Below are 27,894 nucleotides of genomic sequence, written 5' to 3' on the forward strand. Positions count from 1 at the left end.
TTGACCTCTTGAGTATTCCAGAATGTATTTAGACCCTCCTTTTTTAAGACCAGCCTAACCATTTTTTTTAGACCAGCCTAACCCTTTTTTTAAGACCAGCCTAACCCTCCTTATTTTAAGACCAGCCTAACCCTTCTTTTTTTTAAAGACCAGCCTAACCCTCCTTTTTTAAGACCAGCCTTACCCTCCTTTTTTAAGACCAGCCTAACCCTCTTTTTTTGTTGAAGTATAACCAGTGGGGATTATCTTGTTACATTTCGGATGTATCATTTTAGTGTAATAAGCTCATAAGTGATTAAGGCTTTCCAAACCTGTAGGGTTTAGGCCATTTGATATTTACATCACAATTCACATATTACACAGAAATATTGCTACTAACTAACAATCTGTGCCATTAATTCAATTAACTACTAAATGAACATTCAATTTCAGTAATTTTTCTTGAGAACGCAACTGAAATTCTCACATGCTTCACGAACCTGAGTCAATTTTTACTAGTTTCCGGTTTCGGGTAAGCTGCTTAAGGCATAAACTGAACTGACCAAGGAATGTCACAATTTTTATTTATCTATGAGCATTATTTTATTAAAATTATATAGTGAGAAACCTGTCTAAACCTATATATTTCAAATTTAAAATTGGCTCGGTTCAGACCTGTATATGTGGTTGGTTTTCTAAGGTTCCAAAATGTACATTATCACTGATATAAAGATCTTTAAAAAAAGTGTCTGGTTTAGACAGGTTTCAGTGTATATGAAACCATCTTAGTTTTGTGTCAAATAAACGTTTTATTTTTAATGTGAAGTGAATACTTTCTTGAATTACCTCCCTTAGACCATTTTTAGCTTCTCTCAAATTCATTTTTTATATTAAAAATGATAATATTTGAAGACTTCTTTTAAAACCCATGGTAAACTAAAGTCCCACACTGTATCCCGATTAGACACTGAATCTTTTTTTATACTGCAGGGAAAGGGGGTGCGGTCTGTATTTTTTCCAAATTCAAGCCATTTTTTCTCTTTTTTTTTCTCAGGCATGGACAGAAAAAAATATGAATCAATATTTCCCTATTACTTTACAATGAAAATTTACAAATATGAACACATTGCCTTGTTAACTGCCTTTTTTTCCACCCGAGATCTTGATATCGGCGGGTAAAAGACAATATCAATCAAGGGCTGATAACAAGGGCAATATTAAAATGGCTGTACATATTCTGTTTATCACAAACATTTTCTTACCAGTAATGGATTATTTATCAATTTTTCTATTTTTGGACAGAAAATAATAAAACACTAGCAGGTAATGATGATGTGTATTCTATTTTGTTTTTACTGCATTTGATTTTTCTCTGTGTTTATAGCAGAATCACTCTTCATTATGACAGGTGATTATTGTTTATTATCAATTCAGCATAAAACCAATTAACTCTTCACTCGTATTTTCCTACTTTATATTTGGGCATCACATGTAGATGTACTTGAAGACATATGGTTGCTGTCATGAAGATTACAAAGGGAAATAATCCAAATCAAGTATTGTTCATGATCATTAATCTTGAGTGCAATTCTTCCTAACCAACACAAGGGATTTTGATGAAATTTTATATGACGGTTTTACAACATATTTAGATATGCATGAAGTAATATAGTTACTTTCTGAAGGCTTTAAGGGAAAATATTCCAACTTAACTGTTCAAATGTTAAAACCTTATAAGTGCAACTCCTCCTACACTAGTCAAGTGATTTTGATGAAACTTTATAGGAAGGTTGGACATCATATATAGATGTGGAACAATTAAGTAATAAAGTCACAGTCACGGACTGCAAGGGGATAAAGTTAAATATTCACAGCATATGAAGTGGGGGTCTTGCTTGCAGTATTCCTAGTTTTTTTTTTTAGTTTTTGTATTATTATTTTGACGTATTTTTCAATTACAAACCCCCTAGAGTATTAATGTTTCAGTAAAAATGGCTTATTTGGTATTTTCTGTTTAGTATTATCACAATTTATACACCTGGGGTTCTTTTGGTGACTTTTGGCCATTTTCGTAGTCAGAATTTATCCAAACAATGCGAAAAATGGAGTTTTCGATTTTTCGGTCAAAGTCACATAAATTCGACTCTACAAGTTACTGCTTAATTAGAACGTCGCAAATTGCGATAGATAATTTGATTTTGTACATAAATAAACCACGAAAACCTAATTTTTAAGAAAGGATTTTCAAATATTATATTACCCCACCCCTAGAAAACTGGTCTCATTATCTAACAGAATTCTCATTGAAAGCATACTGACATTATGAAACCCATATTTTGGGCATTCAAAATTAAAATAATGATGTTCCCAACATATCTGATCAATTCAGGCGCACATATTTTCTTTTTGGGGTGATACTTATTTTAAAATCGTAAAAATGGGCATTTTTAGAATTTCAGGGGTTACGTTCTTTCAGCCAAATGGCCTGGAATACATTTAATTGTGTATTTGCCTTGGGTCATTAGAAAAGTAAGATGTATCATAAATGTGTTTGAATATACAAAAGCTTGTTTAAGTAGGGTACTTGAAAATATTGCCCATTACAGGTGAAATGGAAGATAATATAAATCCGAAAAGTTCCCATTTTATGAAAAAACTCATTATTGTCAGCTTGGAATTGAAAATAGCTCATCTGAAATGAGAAGATATGTTTGATACTTCGATAATGAAAACAACAGTACCCAACATGTCTTTTTTACATCGATTATGTGCCAAAAAGTAACATTTTTTATTCATGTTTAGGTATTCTTTTCATGGGTGGGGGGGGGGCAATTTTCCACCTATTTGGACTTCGAAAAGTTCAAATATTTCTTACCTGGGCTCATTACAAAGCTAAGACACTATATAATTGTATTTAGATAAACAAAAGCTTATTCTAAAAAAAGGCCAATCATAGGTAAAATGGAAGGAAATATGAAATTCTGAAAATTTCCCTTTTCATGAAAAACTCATTATTGTCACATTGAAAATAAAAAATGCGCGCCTGAAATGAGAAGATATGTTGTATACATCGATACATAAAACAATAGTACCCAACATGTCTATTGTACACCGTTTAAATATCAATGACTAACACTCTATCCTGCAAAGGACGCATTTTCTGCCAATATTGTAAATTGATATTGGGCAGTTATTTTTAAAATAACGTGGGAACTACTTTTTGCCTGTGAAACTGTAAACAATATGACGGCCTCCGTGTCGATGCATGTCGCTCAGAAAATCAGTCATACATTTTGTACGTTTTCTGCATGTAATATTTCTCCTCATTGGAAATAAAAAGTTTGAATACTGAAATCGTGACTTGTTTTTATGTGGTGTATAGTTAAATGATGTCTGAGTATTTTTTTTGTGTTATTTTGTATAACCCTATGCTGGTCTATCATTCTCGATCCGCATTCCACTGCAGACGACCGGTAGTCGCCCACAAATGTCTTCCGTCCGACAGTGAAACGGAACCTGCATCGCAATTTAACATGGACTGGCCGCCGACATTGAATTCCATAATCTTAATATTTATATGCATCCATCGCCGAATTCCATGCATGAATGGCTCGTCGTTTCGTGACGTCATAATACAGTAAAAGCGTTTGACAAGACTTTTCGACATTTTTATCCAGATGTAAAACAGTTACCTTTTTCATTTATATTATAGACCCTTTTGTGGTAGTTGGTGAGCATGCTCAATATACACTTCTGCGAGGTAGAGCTTGGGTAGAACAAAAGAAATTTCCTCGCGGAAGTGTATATCGAGCATGCTCTACGCATGCTCATCGACTACCCCAACGTTAGCACAAAAGGGTCTATTGTGATGTGTGGTTTTCACGATATAAAGTTTAAAAAAAATCATAAATTTATGAACTCATTTTAGCGCCCATTGTCAACAAGTTCTTCAGAAAAGTGCGTCGCCGGTTACGCAAAAAAGGAATAACTCAGCACAGCAACCGTCGTAATGTATAAGAATCATTTTTCGGCAAGGAATTACACAGAAAATATTTTATACTTTACTTTTGAAAGTCCTTTACATTTATAAAAATGTTTAGGTTACAAATACAGAAAGCATTTTTTCCCGAATGCATTATTTTAAAATGAATTGGCAGACTCGTATCGATTTGCATACCCATACTGTTGCTAAGATATTACTTCGCGCTGCGTCGTGGAGGCGCACTAGGGGTACTTTTTGTAAACCACAATTTTACATAGAATTGACTTCAACCAATATTTTTTTTTATTTGCAGGATGAAAACAATACAAAACAAGTGTCCTAGCATATCGGAAATATGGGTTACTCTACGCGAAACGGGGGTAAATCGCTCGGCAAAGCCTCGCAAAACCTCCGTTACATAGCCTCATACCCATATTTCCGATATTGTATATTCATGTTTAGGATTTTTTTTTTTTGGGGGGGGGGGGTATGGGTGGAAATTTTTCATCTTTCATGACTGAGAAAAGTTAAAATATTTATTAGTTGAGCTCATTTTGAAGCTAAGATATTATATTAATGTACCGTATGTATACTCAAGTTATTGTTCAAACAAGAAATTTCTACAGACGTCAATGACGAAACTGACGCAGCATGATATCTTTATTCCACCGCAGTCAACGATGACGAAACTGACGACAGCATAATACCTTTATTCCACTGCAGACAACAATGATGAAACTGGCGACAGCATGGTATCATTATCCCACCACAGACGACAATGACGAACTGACGACAGTGTAATACCATTATGCCACCGCAGTCAACAATGACGATACTGACGATAGCATGATACAATTATTCCACGGCAGTCAACAATGACGAAACTGATGACAGCATGATAACATTATTCCACTACAGACGACAATGACGAAAGCGTGTTACCATTATGTCACCGCAGACAACAATGAGGAAACTAGTGACAGCATGATACCATTATTCCAAAGCAGACAACAATGGCGAACTGACGACAGCGTGATACAATTATTTCTACGCAGACAACAATGACGAACTGACGACAGCGTGATACCATTATGTCACCGCAGACAACAATGGCGAACTGACGACAGCGTGATACAATTATTTCTACCCAGACAACAATGACGAACTGACGACAGCGTGATACCATTATGTCACCGCAGACAACAATGTCGAAACTGACGACAGCATAATACCATTATTCGACGGCAGACGACAATGACAAACTGAAGACAGCATAACATTATTCGACGGCAGACGACAATGTGATACATTTATTCCACCGCAGACAATGACGAAACTGGCGACGTAATACCATTATTCCACCGCAGACATCAATGATGAAACTGACAACAACATGATACCTTTATTATTAATAGTCTATCTATATCCTGTTTGAATCTAAATGTGTCTTTTGTTTGTTTGTTTAACCCTGTAATTTGTACCCTTTTGCATTTGTGTATCCTCTATTTCTGGTGTCAATGAAGGGGAAACCCAATTGTTGATTCATTGATAGCAGTTAATTATCTGTTTCAAACTTTTCCAGTGTAAAATGTTGTTATACTAGTGAAATTGAAATGAACCCTCTTTAATAAGGTCTCCAACATGGACCTCTTTAGTAAATTCATCAGATGGTAGCGATAAATTGGCACATCCTGACAAAACATTAACAAGACCACACTTAAACAGCCCTTTCCAGACACTAAAGTGAAAGCCAAGCAGAAATAATGTGGCGTCTTTCCACTGTGTTTGAAATTAACCCTCATGGGAACATCTTCAGAAAATGGCCAGAAACAAGCAAGGAAATTACAACTAACCCCTACGGGCAAACAAGAAGAGATTTTCATAAAATATGTTTAATTTTTTGTACATCAGCAGTCTGTATAATATTACAAGACAATTTACATAAAAAATTATCAGATTTGCTTGGATTAGAAGTAAAATTCTGAATACTTGAAAAATTCAGGAGCAATAACTCTTATCTTCTAAAGTTAAATAAAATCAGACTAATTATGGAGGACTGCAATGGCTTGATAATGTTTCACAGTAATTGAAAGCATATCTAATTGACACATGATCAAAATTGACATACATGTATTATTAAGAGTTATTGCAATATTAACCTTTGAACTTTAACTTCTATAGCATTACAAAAAATTACAAAAAAAATAAGTGGTACATGTAAATGTTGTTAAAATATTGTAATAAAGTCTTAAAAAAAGAACAAAAACAAAAACAAACAAACAAAACCAAACCAAAAACAATACAACCAAACAATATAAGTCCCCACAATGAAAACAAATCTTGATTAAACTCTTGTTTTTTTTCCATAAACAAAATTCTACTATTGATGAAAAATATACAGCATTGACATGGGAGAAAAACGGATTATCTTCCCTTAGAACTACAATGTATTACAATGTCCTTCAGAATTAATATTATTTGACTGGATCTCTATTTAAACTAAATAATTAAGTGTAAGTTTTAAATCAGGAAAAATGCATGTCCATAACCAACAAATCTGACAATATAATTTTACTCAAGGATACTTTCTTTATTTGAAAAGACTATACTTTGATTACTACATCAATAGATTTGTTCAGAATAATTTTTAAAGAGCAAGTTAGAAAAATTAAATTTTTGACAGAATTAGCTGCCCTTGAAATGTTCATTTTGTGTGCATTTCAGTGAGATTATAACTCACCTTACCAAAATTATATGCTTTTCAAATGCACTGTGGTGTGGTGTTAAAATAATAATAAAAAAAAAAAAACAATTAGCAAAATGGATTATCTCCCTTAGAACTACACAAAAAAACAGTATTGACATATGACATATTACTTTTCCCACTCTCCACAGAAGAAAAACAAAACAAAACAAATACATATATAAATGTACATGTATAATCCTTCTATACATCAAAGAAAAAAGCTAAATAAAACATAAAAAAATTATGTAAAATTAAAAGCCTATTTTCTGGCAATTTGTTTACATAATACATGAAGATTCATTTCTGCTCCTGCAAACTCCAAATTTAAAATTTTCATTCATGAAAATGGTAATAGCTAGTGAATTACAACTCACTAGTATTTTCAGTTTGTTATTTTTTGTTTTTACAAAACTAAGCATTCTATAATTACATATAGTTCCTTCAGAGTACGTGTATGTGATTTCCAAAATTTCGATATCCAGATCGATCATGATAAAATATGTTGCATTCGCCCATTATCGGAAAATTCAAATTCACTAAGTGTTTAAAACAAACTTCCACCATGCTTTGGCCATCTAGATATATTAATATTGTCTTAGTGTATTATAAGATATATCCCAAATCATTCTACTGTTCAATGTACATGTACATGTAATGCCATATGGCTAGGCCTCATTAGTTCTAAAATACAAACTGCCCGGAAAATCCTGACTGGCCTTGTTAACAAGTCACTTGAGATTTCCTATTAAATTGTCAGACTTTGGTGGAATTGAACTATAAATAATTGATGTAAACACATTTACAGTGGGTATCCAGGGGATTCATGGGGTGATGGAAAATTTGTGTTATCTTCATTCAAAATATCAAATGAGCAAATAATAGCCTGAGTGCCCTTGGGGACCCCCTTTTCTCAAAATTTCTCAATCCAACTCTGTAAGTACATACACACGAAAACGATACACATACATATTTACAAAAAATAAAAAAAGAGATAAACAAATATTGTAAATAAATCAATTTCCATTTAGATGATGTACTACACACATAATAAGTATTGATGAAATCCCTGTTTATTTACAATTAGTGAAAATAATTTCCATTTATTTACTTTATGTCAAAAATATTTCAAATTTCAAAAAAAAAAAATGAATATACATGTAACTTCAGAAAGATTTATAAATGTATAATACATAAAGAAATGTATTTTAAAACTAAAAAAAATAACATTTGACTTGCATGTACATGTACAAGGATATCACAAGTTGTAAAGTTGTAAAAATAAGATATAGTACATGTTTTTACATAACTACTACTTTTACAAGTTCATTTTAAAATTTTGAAAGTATTGTTTTTATTAAGAGTAATTAAAAGGATACATACATAATATTCATAGTTAAAATAAGTTATAACTATTAGTTTACAGTTTCTGAAATGTTCATTGTTTCAGAGAGTCTTTTAAAAGAATATACATGTACACATACATGTATATATGATATTCATGACAAAATAACAAATAAATATTTTTTACATCATTTGAGTATGACTAAATCCAAGTTAGAAACATGAAAATGATAAATACAACTACAATGTATATACATGTACAACAACAATGAAGTAAACAGATTATCACTGATAACATCTAGATACATGTACATGTATTTGAAAAAATTGATGAAGACCAACACTTATTAAGACAGAAATATAAAATAATTTCCAAAAAATCATTCATTTTACTAAATAAACTTATTTTTATTATTTTTCTTTTTTTAAAGATTTTTAATTAAGTTAATTACAAAATGCATTACATTTACAGTATGTAAATAAAAAAGTAAATGGTTATTAAAGATAATTAAGTCAGTAAATTAAAACCTGTTTGTAAAAATACTCCTTACAAAAAAAGGGAGATAATTTCTGATATTGTTATAAAGATTTCAGATTAATTAAATCATTAATAAATTAAACATATTTTATTTACCTTTAAATCTGAATTTGTTTAATAAATTAAAATTGCCCTAGTCCATCAAGAGAAAAAAACACCAAAGCATTCTAAATGCACCATTCAAATTACATGTACATGTTATAGTCTTGTTGGTCATAAAAATACAAACTGGCATTGTTCATCACACGCATCATTCAAAATGAGATTTTCCTATTAAATTGTCAGATTTCGTTAAATTTGAACTAATTATAAAATACAGGTATAAGAGTTAACATAATTACAGTGGCGGATCCAGGGGTTCAGGGTGTAACCCCCCCTCCCCAATATTGTTTTTAATTTTTGAAATCTATGGACCTTAATGAGCAAATAATAACCTGGTACCCCTCCCCTTTTTCATAATTTCTCCATCCGCCCCTGTTTGCTAAATATATAAAATTAAATACACATACATGTACATATATAGTTACAACAACTGACAAGAAAATCAACATTTTATACCTACATGTAAATCAATAAATTGGAGATATTTCTATTTATTATTGAAGTTGTAAGTACATGTACATGTAATCACTGTTGAGGGTAATGTAATGTCTTTATTAAAATCTTTCAATAATATACAATGTATATGTAATTAAAATTTGAAGAAAAAAAAGATAATAAAAGTTCAGAAATAAATCAATCTTTTTTTAAAAAAAAAATCCATTTTAGTTGAAGCAATGAAGACTTATCACATATAAGGATATCACATGTTGCCAAAAAAATTCTATTAAATTAATTCAAACCATGCCTAAATAATGCTACAGGTACATTACATGACAATACTTTTTTATTATTGTTTGAAAGAAAGTAATTTTTAAAGATCTAAATACTGGGTATGAATAAATAACTACAAAAGTAATACATGTACTTAATTTTTACCACATTAATATTTTGATGTTGTACATGTATGGTGTTAGATATTAACACTAAGTAATACAAGTATTAGAAGTTTTTATTTCATTTATTTTCAGTTTTTAAACAAGAAAAAATCATTTATTTAGAAACATGAAAATGCAAATATATACAACAAAAGGCTAAAATTATTTTCAATGATGACACATCTACTAGATACATGTACATGTATTAGGCAATCTTGATGAAGACCAACACTGATTGATAAAAAATATAAATTAAATTTATTTTACACTGTACTCAGTATGAAATTTCTGTACAATTTGAAAGAATTTTTTTAATAAGTTAATAATTATCATATTTTTGTAATCTTATGCCAAGATAAAAGTAGAAACTTCTGTCAGATATTGTTAAGATTTCTGAAAATAAAGTCCAAAAATTAAAATATGTTTCTTTTCTTTTAATCAAGTTAATTAAGTTAAAACATGAACACATGCATGTTTATTTATATCTGACAATTAAGAAAATGGTAGAAATGTCTGATATTATTAAAATTTCTTTAGGAAAACAAATCCTACATGTAAAAAATAAAACATGTCTTCTTACCTTGAAATCGAATTAATCTCAATAATTTGTTTATCTCAGTGTTGGTTCTCCATCAAAAGTCAATATACAGTAAATATCCTGACCACCTTCTCATCAAGAACAGTGAGATGATGGGTCACTTTATCATAATGTACACACCACGGTTCATACAACCCATCATCTCCACTGACTACAACTTCATGTTTATCTCCATCCCTTGAAATTAGTAATAAATTATTGTTGTTATTATCACACACAAAAATATTCTGCTGTTCATCCATTGATATTCCAACAGGACATGACATTGTATTGTGATCCTTGAATGTGAAGATAACTCTGAGGTCAGAATCTAAGACAGTAACTGTGTTGTTGTAAGGACAGGTGTAACATATTCTGTTGCCATCTGTGTCTATATATGATAAACCATCAACAGTCCGGTCTTTATGGAGTTTGTCTATTTTTTCTGTATCTATATTAATTTTTCGGATTCCTACCTGATGTACACAGAAGTATAAATGTCCATCACTATGTGTAATTCCAGTGACTAGACTCTTTATCTGAAGTGTTTTAATGATTTTACTCCTGTCTACATCTATGATGGAGATTGTTTTATGGACAGAAACAGCAACATGGTTCTCATTGATGACTGTTACATCCCATGGTCTTCCTCCATTAAATCTGACTGATGATTTGTGTTGACCATCACTGTGTAGTATGTTTACTACACCATTGGACCAATCAGTCAACACCAGGAGTCCATTAGGCAGCGTACAACAACCATAATACCAACCTTGATCTACTGTAAACTGTTGTTTAAGTGTCAGTTGTCTGGGGAATCTTGTCTTCACCTCTGCCTGACCCATGTTTGGTTTGTTTATGTCTATTGATGATGTTTTTTTTTCTCTTGATACTTTAATGTCACACAGAGATTTTATTCCAAAAATTGTGTCGTCTGCTGTGATGTTTTTTTTCATTTCTATGTCTGTATTATCCATGGCTCCTTTTTCAAATATTTTTTGTAAGATTTCGTCTGATTCTTGAACTTTTCTCTCCATTTGTTTTGTTGCAATAAATGCTTGGAAATTTGATGCATGTTTCTTAATGAATTTCTCCTGTTCCAGTAATTCACCAAGTTTTCTTTTATTTGATTCCAGGATTTCTGTGGTGGCTTTGATTTCATTTACATTTTCATTTACAACTGACTCTAATTCTGATAGTGTTTTGTTTTCTAGTTTCTTAATTTGATCAATAAGTCTTTGTGTTCTCTTTTTTACATTTGTTGATAATTCTTCCTTCTTAGTTTTCAGTATTTTCAAATTTTCTTCTTTTTCAGTGATCGCTGTCAAAAACGTCTGATGAGTCATTTTTAATGATATCCAAACATCTTCGAACATGGCTGAAGATTTTACTTTTTTGATCACATCGTCCACAGGTAGAGTGTCTTCACATTTTTTATGAGATTGCAATAAACACATATAACAGACAACACAATCGTGAGAACTACAGTAATATTGATATTTTTGTTTGTGTTCTTCACAGTCGAGTTGAATTTTGTGGATAAAAGATGGTAATTTTAGGTAATCTTCATAAGGTATGGTGCTGTGGTCCCTTGTTGCTTTTCCAACTCTGTGTTGCTCACTACATGTTGAACAGAGGGATTCCTCACATTGTGGACACCATACTTCAGGAGTGCTGGTCCTTTCTAGTAACAGACAGATGCTGCAGCTTTCAGATGCCATTTTTCTGTAATATAAATAGAGAACTATAGGATTTAAATTCCTACTTCTTAAAATCTGTTCAACATAGCTATATATAATCCATTTTTGGATTTGGCATTGGTTAAATTTTTTATGTTTTGACCGTGATGGTAAAAAAAAAATATATATCTCCAGCACCGAATCCAGGAACGGATGAAGCTTGTTACCAAATGTATTTTTTTATCGACTTTTGAATGAGTTCAGACCTTTCATACAGTTTGTTAACCCTCACGGAGCGTAGTGTAAAGGGAGGAGTTACATCATCATATATTGTTTAACCTCATACTGGTGGTCAAAATACAAAATACTAAAGCTCTAGATATTACCTTGGTTAAGTACATGTATATCAAGGCCCTGTTTTTCTTCACAAAAACTAATCCAAAGTTGTGATTACATGGGACTTGGGTTAAAATCAGTTACATACAGCTGAGCTGCGAAACGTAGCTTGAACTATTATTTTGTGATTTGGCACTGGGGATATTTTTTGTTTTAATGGTGGTGGACTCAGCATGTTACCATTTTTTTATCGACTTTAAAATGAGTTTATATAAACCTTTCCTCTTTCAACTATCCCAGACTTGACTTTTTATGAGCAATTCCGCGGGTGTTTTCTAGAAAAGCAGAGAACGCTTAACCTACCGGTACACCTGGTCCATGCTCCCAGTTTTTAGTGGAGTCCGAGTTGCTAATTTGCTTTTGATACTCTCTATGTATTATTTTAGTTACTTTATGTTCTTTTTGTCTATGTCCGTTTTCTATGTCTGGTCTTTGTCCTTGGATTACATGGTCCTAAGTTGTGATTACACAGGAATCTCAAATTTAAGTGCTTTCATGTCTTCATTTGGCATAGCTGCGAAACGTAGCTTTTTTGTATTGTTTTAACGCTAGATTGCAAAATCAAAAAAAAAAAAAAAAGAAAAAGAAAAGATCAAGAGCTACGATTTCGCAGCTAGATTTGGCACACCCGCCATATACATCAAGTTTGACAATCAACAGAGTTATTGAGGGGCAAATGTTTCTATGACTTACAGACATGCAGCACATTCAGGGATTTCAAATTATTAGCGGCGGTCCTGGACTTATCAGACAGACGCGGAGTTTCTGTTTCAATGATGACGTATGTCTGCGGGTCTCACTAATTGGCGACAAGAGGTGGCAAAAAGCGAAAAGAAACACCTAGTCGAATAGCGCAAAGAAATTTATGTTTTCATTTAATCAGAGCGTACAATTGTTTATTTATGTGTTTGATTTAAATCTCAGAAAGATAAAAAACGAATAAGAAAATATAATTTTTAAAAACCAGGAAAATAATATTTTTTCAGGTAAAAGTGTGAAGATAAAGGATTGTTTGAAATATTTTCAAAATGATAATAGCATCCGAAAGATTTTTTCATTAAAGAAAAATAATAATAAAAAAAAGTATAAAATAAAGAACGAGATAAATCAATAAAGTTACAAGAAAACTGACTTCAAAATATGTTATCAAGATTCATTGAATATAAAAAGACATAATGAAGATATCACTAATTGGCGACAAGAAGTGGCAAAAAGCGACAAGAAACAACTAGTCGAATAGCGCAAAGAAATTTATGTTTTCATTCAATCAGAGACGTACAATTGTTTACTTATGCGTTTGATTAAAATTTTAAAAAAATATATTGTTTTTAAAAACCAGGAAAAGAATATTTTTCAGGTAAAAGTGTGAAGATAAAAGGTTGTTTGAAATATTTTCAAAATGTAGTAACACCCGGAAGATTTTTTCATTAAAGATAATAAAAAAAATTAGAAGAAAAGAACGAGATAAATCAATAAAGTTACAGGAAAACGGACTTCAAAATATGTTATCAAGATTCATTGAATATAAAAAAGACATAATGAAGATAACAATGACAGGGAATTATTTATGTAAATTTAAATGCTAACATGTAAACAAGAAAGTATTAAAAAAACAAGGTTGTCTGAAATTTAACACAATGTCGATTTAAAGGTAATACTAATTACAACTATACGCCTTGTATCAGTGGCCTGAAAAAAAAAACAACAAAAAACAAAAAAACAAAACAAAACAAAACAAAAACAACCCAAAACACCAATGTTATGTATGTATATATATACGACCATTTTTGTTAAGAAGAAGGCATATTGCTCATCCTGCTATTATTTTTTTTTCAAGTTTTCATATCTCTATACGCAACGGTGCTAAGGTGCTTTACAGAAATATTGCACCATTTTCCTGTGGAAATAGGTCTTTTCAGTCGCCTTTCTTAATTCCTATTTATAATATGTTTTAAGTAAAATCGTAACGCGAGAATGTTGCTAAGTGACAGTAGAGCACATTGGGTATGTTTATTTACAATTTTCGGTCTTAGCAATGGCGTCACGTGATCACATCGTGGATGGAATGCGAATTATCAGAAACATGAAAAGTCCAGGAGGAAGCCAACCAATAGCCACCATGAAATTTAACAGGCCATTAAAACACACATTCAACTACCTAAAAAGTTCTGCAAGAACTTTACCTGAGATTTTTTTATTATATTTAAATTTGGCCCGAAAGTGACGCTTTCCCGTTTTTTCATCACATTTCTCCACTGAATTAGGTTATCTGATGATTTATGTATAAACAAATTAAAATAAAAAAAACAAAACAAAACAAAACAAAACAAAACAAAAAAAACTTCGTGAATACATGTACTAAAAAAGGCATACATTTAAGTCTAGTTCACACTTAAAGAAGCATTTAAATTGTCGCCCGCTACATAAATTTTACGTATGCATCTCCGGCTTAAGATCCAGCACTCGATCTGTAAAACGATTTGAGATTTTCATGACACCCATGAAGAAAGGGAAACTGACTGGAAATAAAAGTACAGGTCTGTAGTCAAACCAATAACCATGCAGTTATTAAAAGAGAGAGCGCAGTTTTATTGAAGTCGTTTAGCGATAAGTCACCCTCCGTAATCATGAACCAAAATTATGTAGATCTAGAACGTTTGGTTCAATGGCCGCTATTAAACCAGTGGCGGACTCAAAGATTCAACCGTTTGTTTGTTTGTTGGGGGTTTAACGTCCGATTTCAATAAAAACAAAGGGAGAAATCTTTGGTCTTTTTTTTATATGCAGCTGAAAATATGAACTCATCTCTCTGTTCGTATCATATACATTATAGGTTGAGATATCACACTAGATTTTTAATATACCTGAATGATCAATGCATACTGATAATTACAGGTCAAAATGATCTGTATCACCGATATGCGGTATCAACCCGAGAGTCCTATATCACACAAGGCCCACCATTTTGACATGTCATGTTCATTATATGTTCATAAATCATGGGGTGATTCAGGAGTCTCGGGTTGATACACAATGTGATACAGATTTTGACATGTAATATTCAGTATATACCTGAATAAGTTTGCCTTTTTCTTTATATAAGCAGTTTTTCAATTCTTGTGCACCAATTCAACAGTCAAGTCTGCAGCACAGCTATGACGAATTGAATGGTCGCTTTTCTATCAAAAACATCATTTTAGTATGAAAACCAACATAGGAACCATTATTATGAAGGATGCTGTATAGTTTCACATTTTAAATCAGGACATATTGTACAAGTATATAAACAGCCATAATATCCGGGAGGACATTATTCTATTTCAATTCTAAACAAGGACCTAGCATTCCATGAACATTTGTAAAAAGGTGTTTGGGGATGAATTCACTTTAGTCAGTAGTTCAAATAATAAACATGCAACTCTTTGGTGAATACCAATAATTTCCGGAAATACCGTGCACACTTCAAAGTTTTAAAATATTCAGCCTGGTCATACATTTGTTGTGTGTGTGGGGGGATCGGATTGTATAAACTTAGGGGAAAAATATGCCTTCATACTTCAAAGCAGTTTCATTTTTTCTCTTTATTTTTCTTTTTGTTGACTTACCCTCTGCATATCTGGAACGTTTTGACAATCGGACTGACCCTGGTTTGTAGTTATAAATTGCTACTGGTTTTAAAGGCAATGGTTTTTCTTATGTACACAAAAATTCTCATTTCACAATGATAGACTAGAAAACAGACACACTGGAGGCAAACTCACTAAGATAATAACCCATGGCTCATGTGGGCCTACTCCAATTTAAACCATGAAGATATTCTGGCATAGAAAGGAGAAGACATTGTTTTCCCTTAATGCACATCTACATGTTGCCTTACCTTCCTATAAAATACAATCAACTTTAATTGAGAAGTTAAGGAGGAGTTGCACTTGTGCTTGTAATTGAAACTACTCCCCCATTTCTGCTATTCACTAAAAAAATTACCTCGGATGCACCAGGTGGCATTTAAAACAAAACTTGATATAAATAACAATAACTCTTTTAAGAAGTTTGACACAAAGAGAGGATTGATAAACTATAAACAAGTAATGGTTACAGAATAAAATTTATCAGACTGATTTAAAAGGCCAGAGCTTTCGAGGTTTTTCTTTTGTATAACAAGGAAGGCTGAAGAGGTCAAATTTTGTAAAACCATTATGGAGGATTATTTCAATACAGATTTGAAGAATAATTACTTCCTTTCACTTGCAGACAATCAATATTTTCATTATGCACATCTACATTAAAGCAACTGAAACCATAAAAACTGAATATAATTACTCTGTTATTGGTGACTTGTTAGAAGACAATTATATTATTCATCAAATTTTATTTTAATAATAGTACAGTTTGTTATATCTTTTAACATATTTCCCATTATTCTAACAATCCACTGGTTCCAGTTTACTCTGCTCACTATGACGGCTGTAAACAATACCTACAAGTATATAGCAACTAATTAAACTAGAAGTTCAAACTATTAAAAAATTAATGACACATATTCATACACTCCCTAATAGTAATGTAAGACAAAAATACCCCTGTTTTACTCTCAATGGCCTTAACTGAAGACTGCAACATCTAATACATGTACAAGTAATGTGTTTTCTTTCAATAATATAAATAAACCAAAATTGTATTTTGGTCGAGATGAACAAAGTAGCTGTCTTTGTAGGAATCAGGCACAATCTGTAAAATGTGCTACACGCCAAAAAAGGCTACACATTCTTTTTTTTTTGTAATTTAGTTGTTTTATAGGTCTATATTATAAAATGTGTAATTATTCTTTCAAATCTGCCCTCTCATAGGAGATAATCAACATTGAAAATCCAATAGATTCTAATGTATTTGAGTGTCATTTACAGAGTTATCTCCCTTAATTTTGAAATCTATAGTGCATTCAATCAAATTTTATATCCTAAGTACACGGGTTGTATGAAAAACCTAACATTGTTTTCCATTTACTATGGCAATTCAAACAAAACATCATTCACCCATGAATCACATTCTGCATGATCTTTAGCTGGAGTACTACTTAAAATGAATACACACAATAATTTTAACTTAATTCTTTAAAAAGAACAGTAAATGGCTCTAAAACAGATATTTAAAAACAGGAAGGTATGTCACTTTGCAATCATAAGCATGGCCATGTCCTCATATCGTTGATGCAATTCAAAACGCCCAGTTGTTGTCCAAGTGAATCTCGACTCATGACTTCGTATTAAGAAATCAATTAAATAGCAGAAATTGGTGAAATTTGTAAAAGTAAAAATACACTAAGAAACATAATGGTAAAATTATAGTTGAAAAAACAAAATTCTGCTAGTAGGCAAAAATTTATGTATTTATACAGTGTTCATTCCAGAATAATTACCAAAAGGTCCCCCCTTTTGACTGGCCCCTTTGACAGTAGAACTGGGGGTCATTTTCAGGTAACAGGAGTCCAACAAATAAATCAATAAACCTATGGTTGATATATACTTTACTGGTTCCATTTTTAGAAGTACTAAATCTTTTACTTACATGTTGTACTTATCTCTACAAGGGTCATGACTGCTTGGTTTTCAGACCCGCATAACTTCATCTCTGGAGTTTTTTGATAATCTGCTGAAAAAAAAAACATAGGAAGAATATTTTAGCAATACAGGTTTGACCTAATTTCATAAGATATTCTTCTAAATAAAATATTTCTCGATGAACAGCTTGACACAACATCCAAATGTACATACCAAGTACAGGTACAATAATTAGTTACAGTTTAATACAAAAGCATATGATGGTAGGATTGATCTATGTATAGAATGATGGTCTGATTATCACATTCCCTAATTTTTTTTCAGAAATGTTAATACAGATACTTTTTACACTGATGTACAGGTGTTATGTACATATTTGTTATTGTACCCATTCATGTCCTTACAAAAATCATATGATACAAACATCTGCTAAAGAAAACTACATGTAACATGCACTGCTGCTTTCATCAGGCTAAAGAAAACTACATGTAACATGCACTGCTGCTTTCATCAGGCTAAATAAAATTACACCTCTGTTTTCTGTTACATGCCGATAGCAAGGGAAAAAAATGGGTAGGTAAGAATTTTTTTAAAGAGCAGTAACCAAATCATCCTAATGGCAATTGACACAATTCAATGGTGAAATGTGTGTAAGGGGTACATATGAGATTAAAGTACACTGGTTTTAACAATAGACAAATGTCATTTCATAACAAATTTATTTTTTTAGAATAATCTGAAAACCGGAAACCGGAAGTAGTCACGTGGGAAACAAGAGGCTCCCAGAAGCCTGAATCCCTCACCTGATTAAAGTTTGTTTTTTCAAGGGCAATAAATTTGACAAGGAGTTGTCCAACAAATTTTATTCAAGAAGACTTTGGCAGGACTATTATTAGGATCATTTCAGCGATAGAAATTTTCTTTCTTTTAGTTTTAAAGATATTGACTGAAAACTGAAAAAAAAGGACTGTCATTTTTTTTATCTTTCAAGGGCAATAACTCTTACAGGAGTCACCTGAAAACTTTGATCCCTGACGACTTTTGAAGGCCTTATAATAAGGGTCATTTCAACTATAGAAATAATTTTGCTAAACCTAACAGTTTTGGAGATACATGTATATGCGAAAAACTACTGTCTCACCCCTATGTTCTATTTTTAGTAACAGCGGCCATGTTTTTGACGGATAAAAAATCCCCACATCAATTCTATGCACAATACCCCAAGGATCATTAATACCAAGTTTGGTTCTAATTGGTCAAGTGGTGTCAGAGGAGAAGATTTTTGAAAGAAATAACATTCAAAATAGCTAAAAAGCGTTGAAAAAGGGCAATAACTCCAACATGTCTTAAGATATTTGACTACAGATAGATCTCAACATGCTAAACACTTTGACCTCATCCAAATGTGGCTAAACCTAACGGTTTTGGAGATATATGCGAAAAACTATTTTCCAATTCCTATGTTCTATTTTTGGTAACGGCGGCCATGTTTTTCGATATCCCAAGAAACATTCATACCAAGTTTGGTTCCAATTGGTCAAGTGGTGTCAGATGAGAAGAGTTTTGAAAAATTGTTAAAGACAATGACGATGACGACGACGACGGACGCAAAATGATGGCAATAGCTCACATGGCATTCGGCCAGGTGAGCTTAAAAAGATGGACCTGTGCTAAAAATTTCTGGTCAGTCGGCTTTTTATTTTTTAAAAATTTTGACACAGTCGGGAGTGAAATTGCGCAGTCGGTCGGGTAGCGGAAAACAAAGGTATAATTTTATTTGGCCTCAAGATATTCAAAGACCATTTCCAAGCATTTACTGTTAAAACATATTTTAAAAATACCTGATATTCAATAATCGATGCTGTGTACATCAAGTGCATAATCTAGGCACTAGTAGAGGCAAATGGTTACAAACCAGACTGTAGGAAAGGTCCATTGAATTCAACTTTGATGTCTGTAAAAAAAAAAGAATAATGCATGTATATAAAGGCACACATGTACAATCTACATACCGGTACTTATTAAATATTTGAAACAGGAAGTTTCGGGCAAGACAATTCTGTTGGTACAGGAAGTTGATATGGGGCAGCAACCAAAATTACTTATAGTGTGCATCCAATCTGCACAAAACCAAATTCTAAACTTGAGAGCCAAGGGCATTAACATTCATATGAAAGAATAAAGAAAGTGATTGTAACATGCTACCCCTCTTTGAGTTATTATGCTACTAAGAGACTGGTCATTATTTATCTCCATGGGTGAGCTTGCTAAAAAGGGGGGGGGGTGGTTGTCATAGAAAAAATATAAATTTTCTGATTTACTAAATGGGAAAGAGGATCATGATTTTCTTGAATCATTCATGGTTATATGATACAAATAAAATATAAAAATATAAAAATGTAACATACACTTTTCTACCAAAGTATGCTATGTGTATGCAATAAGCATTTCAAACCTCAGGCTACATATAGAATTGCCCCTGAGCACATAGCATACACTTTTACAATTGGATGCTAAATACTCTCTTATTACCCAGTCTGCACATGAAATTAATCAACGTCTCGCACACTTTCATACTCCACTCAACATATAAAATCACACAATGTACTAAATATAGCAATTTTTACTCCAGTCTGCATATAACATGTATAAAATCCTTCTCCACTTTGCTTATAAAATTACTTCCTGTGGATTCTGCATTATATTCTTCCCTCAGCCTGAATACATAATTAATCCCTGATCAATCTAGATGGATTTTCACACTTTTAGTCTGCATATTTAATCCTCCCTCTATTTTATCTATGAAATATTAGCCACTGTATATTAAACCACTTCCTTTTTAGCCTGTGTGCACTTTTAAACTGCAGACTATGATTTTTAAATTAAAATTATACATGCTTTCATTAAGAAATGGATACTGACACTCGAGCATAATTATGACAGTAAAAATTAATGCATTTACGCTTGGCAGAAACACTTCAATCACATGCATTTAAAAGGGAGTCTCATTTTGTTCATATGTTTAATACATTGTAGATCTAGAGGGTGGGTTGAACATTTTACCGCATTTAGAAAAGGGGGATCAGTCCTGTTGTAAATTTATATTTTGCTGGCCAACACTTGAAGATAAAAATTGACTGTTCCTAACTGTTTACCATATGCAATGCATTCGATATAGTTTAATGATCACAAAATATTTTTTGTCAACATCATGAACATGCTAAATCAGATAATGTACCTCAATCACTATTGACTTAGTGATCTAACTGGCCAGCACATATATTTCACAAGCACCGAAATGAAAGGTAAATGCACATGCACATACATGTACAATGGCATGTTCAGGTACTTGTACTTGCTAGGCATGATTCAATACAAAAGTTCATGGAAAGCAATTGAGACCCCATGTCACAATACTTTTTAGCTTTTCAATTCTTTGATGATTAAACGTATACATATAGTATGATAATCAGGGTAATACCAAATGTAATACACAAATGTTATGGTCAAAAGTACATGTACAAAGACATATGCATGCATGTGTATTTCAAACTAATAACGATATGAGTACAAACTTGTGCTCAGACATAAATTAACCTTTTCAAAAATTACATTGTTACCAAAAAATCGCTTTGTTACATTACACAAGTATATGTACCCAAGCAGCTGTCAGAATGTACAAATACTTTTCTTTTTTGTTACAAATTATTTTTTGTAGCATGAACAAAACACTGAGTGTCTCATTCCGATTATAATATTAGGAACAGAAGAGGAGCAATTTATATTCCACATATCAGCTTATTACGTAGAATTATATAATTTGCTAGAATGTACAATTGATAAGTATATATTACCTCATTACGTAGCCAAAAAACTATCAATACCATAGGTTTTCATACTGTCTTGTGAATTTTATTCTTCTTGCTCTTCTAACACAGGATGTATATAAATGTACACTAATATGGATTCAAACAAAAATGTTATGCTACATGTACATGTACAGTATATGCTTGTGTTTATCATCATTATTATGTTACAATATTCATGTACATTTTTGCTTTAGTAACATTTGTAGTCCACAAACATTTGTAGTCCACAATGTTCTGAGGTGAACAGTAGAGTGCCTACAGTTGTGTCGGTATTAATACTTCAGAAAATTATGTAACGACTGTTAATACATGTATGTACATGATTTTTAATACATGTAGCTAACATTTTTGTACATATATATAGGTTTTTAACTTCTTGTGATCATACTTAATGGACACAAAGTATGATAAATGCATGTCATTTATAAACATATATTTTGTGTAGTTACTGTCAGGGCAATTAAGGGATAAATTGGTGCATAGAAGATTCCATAAAGAAAAAGCAAGTCACACTAGCAAATCAGATCTGTGTCTGCTGAATTATCAACCTGTATCTTACATGTATGAAAACCTTTAATCATGCATGTACAATGTGTATGTAGATCAACTCAACCGGTTATTCTGTTCTGTACCAGTAATATAAAGTTCCTGGCGAAATGTAAAATCTATCCTATCCCATAAAAAGTGTCTGAACAACAATCAATTTAATATATATCTACATCTGTAGAGTGATCGGCTGTCACTGGAGGAATGTACCAGCAACAACATTAGCTTTTATCATCCTAACTCTTAGTTTATACGTGTACATGCATGCCTGTAATATGCTTAGAATTAATTTTGTCCTTTTTTATCAATTTAGATCGAAAATCAGAATTGATATAGCAGTCGCCAGAGCCTTTAGATTTGTAAAGCCTGTTAGCATCTGCAATTATCTTGCACTACTGCAGGAAAATAGTCCCACTGGCATACCTCATTGAGGTTCAGATGCAGATAGTTAGGTCCTATTTTTAGGTATTTCTAATTTGTCATATTTATTTCTATGCTATTTACGCTAATAAAAAACTTTAACTGTGAATTTAATAAGATGATTAATTTGGTTTGTATTAACAACGATCCAATTAAAAATTAATTGACATTTAACTTCACCAATACCTGTTTATTTTTATGCATTTACCGGAATAAACCAATCGTTCATTATATTATATTCAATATATCTCCTACAAATACAATATTCTTAGACGCATGATAAACGATTTGATGTTAAGCTAGAAATAAAAACCATGCGAGATTTTAAATAGTCATTCCTCATAGAAATGAAAAAGAGCAATGGTGAGTGCCAATTGGAAGGGTTGCCTTTAGACATTTCATGCAGGGCTTGGCAGATCCATATACTAGTATTTACAATAAAGGGGCAGTGGTTCCGACCAAGAAACTTACATAAAGAAAGAGGTTACAGGCGGTAGGCAAGGACTACAATCCCTGTTCCAGCCTAATATTTGTCACTCATTTTTTGCAAAACTTTTAACAGACGACAAATTTTATTATGCACTCAGACAGTACAGGACTGTAACAAGAGGCAGTCAACTATAACATACAATACTATGGTGAACATGACAGAAGTGTAATAAACATATATACATTCTAACACAATAAAAAGTACTGGCTGCATTATATGTGTAAGGTATAATCGATGTGCACAGGGGAGAATGGAGTTCAGTGATGCCATTTTAAGTAAAAAGTTTGCCAATGTTGTCTATAAATAAGGCAATGTTGTTCAGAACGGTAACATTACATAACGACAACATGCCTTGCATCTTCGACAGAGATGTATTCTTGTGGTAGTAGGTCGGTATAAGTTTCACATGCAGTTGGTGTACAACGTCGTTTGTACATACAAATAGGTAGTGAAACTCATCGCCAACCAATCTATCATTACAAAGATGACAGAAATGCTCTTCACAAGGAATGTTATTCTATCGTCCGGATTCTATGGGAAATCGTATATTCCTACAACGAAATTTCTCATCACTCTGACGTCTCTTTTTCTTCAACTTCTTAAAGTAATTTTCTAACTTGAACTTGGTTTTAAATGAACTATAGAACTGACCCTTTGAGCTATTCAACTTATTAGAATACCAACTCTGTATAAATTGATCTTTTAGAATCTGTTGCATTGTTTGACCACAAATACCAACAAATGACTGGCCTATAACATCCCATATAGATTTTTTTATGAATAAATCACAAGTTCCTAAACTAAATACATTTCTAAGAGGCGGCAGTTGCATGTCCACGCCTGTCATGTCTGCCATTTGTCTAAAAGCAAGATGGTAGCATAACCCCTGAAAACACCCTATTACACACTGTATCGTGTATTTTTATTACGGTTACCGCCTCGTGACATTGGAAGACCGGAGATGACAAAATTAAACTTTTCTCATAGACGATGGCATAGAAATTTTGATAATACATTCCTCAGGAATGGTATTAGTCTGTGGTCTGGCACACAGGCGTCTATGTGATAACTTGTACGACTTGAGCCATATAGCTTGTCAACTGAGAGATGTAGCTAGTTGAATGGGACACGTACCTAAAGGCATGGTTTATTTCAATGATTGTGGCATAAGTTTGAATGATCTGACAGAAAGTTTCGACCTGAAGATCTTTTAATTGAATTTCGAATTGAAAATTTAGGAACTGAGAAAGGCCAACCAGTAGTGAGTAGTTCAGTTATGCAGTATGTTGGATGTTTTGTATGAATTCACCTTGGTGTTCCATATAAACCATCATCGAACCTGAATATTTCGCTAGCTGGTGCACTGCATGCTACGTTGCATCGCAAATTGTGTTTATTTAATGTCCTTCGTCATCAGAATAGTGTATTTAAAAAAAGTCAGAGTTCAATATTAACCATTTACAACAAAAAGCTTGTGATTAAATATGTTTGAATTCCATCCTTGTATTTTCCTTTTATCCCTGCTTTTATCCCATATTTTGCAATTTGACGGTTATTTGAGGCGTAAAAATTCAAGCGGTTGATATAGATTGATTCAGTACATGAGTACTTTGATTTGTCTACTTAAGTAAATATATGTCTATAATTGAGCTGATAACTGGGATATACTTCCAAGGAGCACTTTTTATACACATATTCATATATGTAGCCCAGATATGACAGTACATCATGCACAGGCACTTGTTTCTGTCAAAAAAGGGGGTAGGGTTTCCCCTCCACGTCTTTACTGTTGACAGAAACAAGTGAGTGTACTGTGTGACACCAAGCAATCAGAAAACAAACTTTATATATAATATACACAAGAAGAAAAGAAGAAGTGCGAGTCAGTCTGCATGGCTTTACTTTCTTTTACTTCATGTTTGGTGGCAAACCTGTGGTTGTGGACGCTTTTCCCGAACATAAGTTTACCTTGCAAGAAAAAACAATTGATCAGTTCTAGAAATCAACATTAAATACCTACCATTCCCCCGCTTTTGTCTTTAGTTCTTGGTGAAGTCATTCCGAGTTGCGTAACAGGTGTTGACATCTGAGCTGACATCGTAGAAAAGCTTCACATTGATCCTGATGAATGAAGAAAAGCTGTTGATTGGTCTAAAGTTATCGGTGGGCGTGGCAAGATTCTTTCAGTTTTCTTCAAAATACGCTTTCCGATCAGTTTTAAACCGAAAAATAAGAATTCTTTGTGAAATAAGAAGTTAAAATGTATCATATGAACCAGGCATACCGTTTACGCTATGCTAGTACGATGGCATTCGAACGTTTTCTCTCCGAATACGCAACTCCTTACGGTCCAGCCATTCTGACGTCACTAAAGTCAAAGTAGAGTTACTTCACTTAGCATAAAAAATTCCTTAAAGTGCTAACACCCTTGCGTAGATAATAATCCATTTATAATATATTTTGAACTAAGTTCTTCTATAACAATGCATGTTGCTATATTTTTCTTTCATTAAAAAAAAATCACCTTTACTTTTAATCATACCACTGAATATTGTTTCCAAATAATTTCCTTTTTGTTATTTCACATAAAACATGTTTCCATATTTTTATCAATTTGAAAACACATCAAATCAAATCTAATATATATAGATATAGTTTCTTCATGAATTGTAGTATCTAATTTGTTCAAACTGTTCATTGGTCAAATTGAGAAAAGATGCTTTTTAAATCTTAAATTTGTATCAGTTGACTTGGAACCATTTTTTTTCCAAAACAATCCTGACGAATCATAAATATATTTTTATTACGGTTACCGCTTCATGACATCGGAAGCGCCGAGATGGCAAATAAAAATGAAATTTTGCATAGACAATGGCATAGGAATTCCGATAATGCATTGTTTAGGAACTGTGTCATTTTTGGGGCTGATGTTATTGCTTTTTGTAATATTAATCATTCTATTTGGCTATTTTGGCCATGATTGGTGAAATTATATCACAGGGGCTTGCTCCCACTATCAAATATGCAGACCGACTCTATATATAAAGACGTATTTGGTAGTGATACCTGTGTTTATTCATAAGGTTGTTTGCAGGGCAGTAATAAGTAATAATTATGTTTAATTTTAATCGGGGAGGGGGGATGAGTTACCCCAAAATCTGGGGTCCGCATTTTCTTGTTATATATTATTCGGACTGCATATTTGGGAATGTGAGCAAGCCCCTGTGATAATATTATAATACTTTATCGTTTATGTTAATGTACGTGTCTCTGGACTAGGTGCCCAGAAACTAAGCGCTTTAAAATGACGCATAGGTGTCCATGAAATAACTTGTAGCACTTGAGCTATCAACCTTGTCAACTGAGAAATGCAGATAGTTGAGTGTAACACGTTTCTAAGGATATGATTTATTTTAATGGTTTGTGGCTTAAGGAGGTAGAGCTGGGGTAAGGGACGCCTCTTGAAATCAGTGATATGTTTGCATCATATTCGATTTCACCAAAGCATATAAAGCTTTCCTTTGAAACATAATGAAATCAGTCCAAATTACTTGATGTTTACATGAGCATGTTGTCAAATGTTGATTACAAACGTGAAATATGGTGAATTTAAAAAAAATTAAAACGATGCGTTTAATATTAACCATTTATAACAATAAGCTTATGTTAATATACGTTTGAATTCGATTCCCGTACTTCCCTTTTTTCCATATGTTTGCAATACGACGATTATTTGAGGCGTAAAAACGATCGATAAAAATTGATTCAGTACATGAGTACTTTGATTCTACACCATGAATCAACTCTACCATTGATAGGTAGTGTCTGAATTCTATGTGGACTGGTACTTGAATATACATGTATTAATACTTGTTTTATATATGGATGTATGTGGCAGACCTTATTTTATTTTGATCCCCCCCCCCCCAAAAAAAAGAACTGCTCTTATTCATAGTCTTAAAGTTTGACCCTTGACATATTTATCAACAATTATGAAATAATAAAGTACGGACAATATAGGAAGATTGTACAATGAACTGAAGTAAAAGCTGAATGTAAATCTTACTCTTTACTGGTCAGTATTCCCAATAAGCACGATGTTAACTTCTGTGAACGTCAACAAGGAAAACGCCCCCTTGTTATGGTATGGAATGTTATCTTTTTACTTCCTGGTAGAACCTCACAGATTACACACGACTGGTTGACCTTTACGTGGTATTATTCAAACATATAAATATGTGTAAATATTTTACCATTGTGAAATGCTGAATAACACAGCGTTATCGAGCACACTGTTCATTTCGTATATTAATCTAACTTGGTATTTTAGCCACGGCACGGGGTGGTCACTTTTGTTAAAATTTGGTACGGGAGTGCAGGAGCTGGAAAAACACCCACATTCACATATTTGTCTAGCAAGGAAATCCGTCCCATTCATATAATTTGCAGTGCAAAATACATTCCCATTCATATATTCTACCACATCAATTTGAATTAAGAGAAGACACTTGTTAATTGATTATTTGATGATAATAGGAAAGTTTATCTTGATAATAAATTATACATTTAAATTGTAGAAATATAACCCTTTGATATAGTACAGCTCAGAAATTACAACCCATTCACATAGGAAAGTAAACAAAATATGACCTAATCATAAGTTCCAACTCCAAAAAAAAAAAGACACGTTCCAGCACCACGCCTGTATATATAAACTAGTATATAGGAAGTGACTTTAAAGTACTTTGGCGGGATCTTTTTCTAAAAATCAGTTCAAAAAGGTCCGAGTTATGTAT

General features: G+C 32.5%; 1 protein-coding gene and 1 long non-coding RNA gene across 9 annotated transcripts in view; one reads left to right on the forward strand and one right to left on the reverse strand.

Annotated features, from left to right (window-relative positions):
• Window positions 1-5,837: 5,837 nt before the first annotated feature.
• Window positions 5,838-27,333, reverse strand: LOC148600090 (uncharacterized). Of its 6 annotated transcripts, none has more exons than XR_015917589.1 (5): window positions 27,165-27,333; window positions 25,119-25,219; window positions 19,615-19,727; window positions 17,781-17,861; window positions 16,213-16,692 (listed from the first exon to the last, which is right to left on the reverse strand). XR_015917589.1 is itself a non-coding variant. In XM_088557009.1 (3 exons), the coding sequence occupies exon 3, from the start codon at window positions 11,859-11,861 to the stop codon at window positions 10,203-10,205; it is 1,659 nt and encodes a 552-aa protein (XP_088413135.1). In that variant the 5' UTR covers window positions 11,862-11,865; window positions 15,288-15,394; window positions 27,165-27,306; the 3' UTR covers window positions 5,838-10,202. The 6 variants fall into 6 exon arrangements, 3 of the variants coding, with proteins under 3 accessions (XP_088413135.1, XP_088413133.1, XP_088413134.1); XR_015917588.1 differs by having other exon boundaries at window positions 16,220-16,692; window positions 17,781-17,864; window positions 27,165-27,324; XR_015917590.1 differs by lacking the exons at window positions 25,119-25,219; window positions 27,165-27,333 and adding an exon at window positions 21,628-25,096 and having other exon boundaries at window positions 16,204-16,692; window positions 17,781-17,864.
• The window catches only part of LOC148600091 (uncharacterized), a 51,917-nt gene continuing 51,295 nt past the window's right edge, over window positions 27,273-27,894 (forward strand). For all 3 annotated transcript variants that reach the window (XR_015917592.1, XR_015917593.1, XR_015917591.1), the window contains exon 1: window positions 27,273-27,338. This is a non-coding gene — a long non-coding RNA (uncharacterized LOC148600091). The remainder of the gene's footprint in view (window positions 27,339-27,894) is intronic.

This window comes from Perna viridis, chromosome 13 (genome assembly GCF_037379345.1).
Source record: "Perna viridis isolate PV_CMFRI_1.1 ecotype Kerala chromosome 13, ASM3737934v1, whole genome shotgun sequence".
Lineage (NCBI taxonomy): Eukaryota > Metazoa > Mollusca > Bivalvia > Mytilida > Mytilidae > Perna > Perna viridis.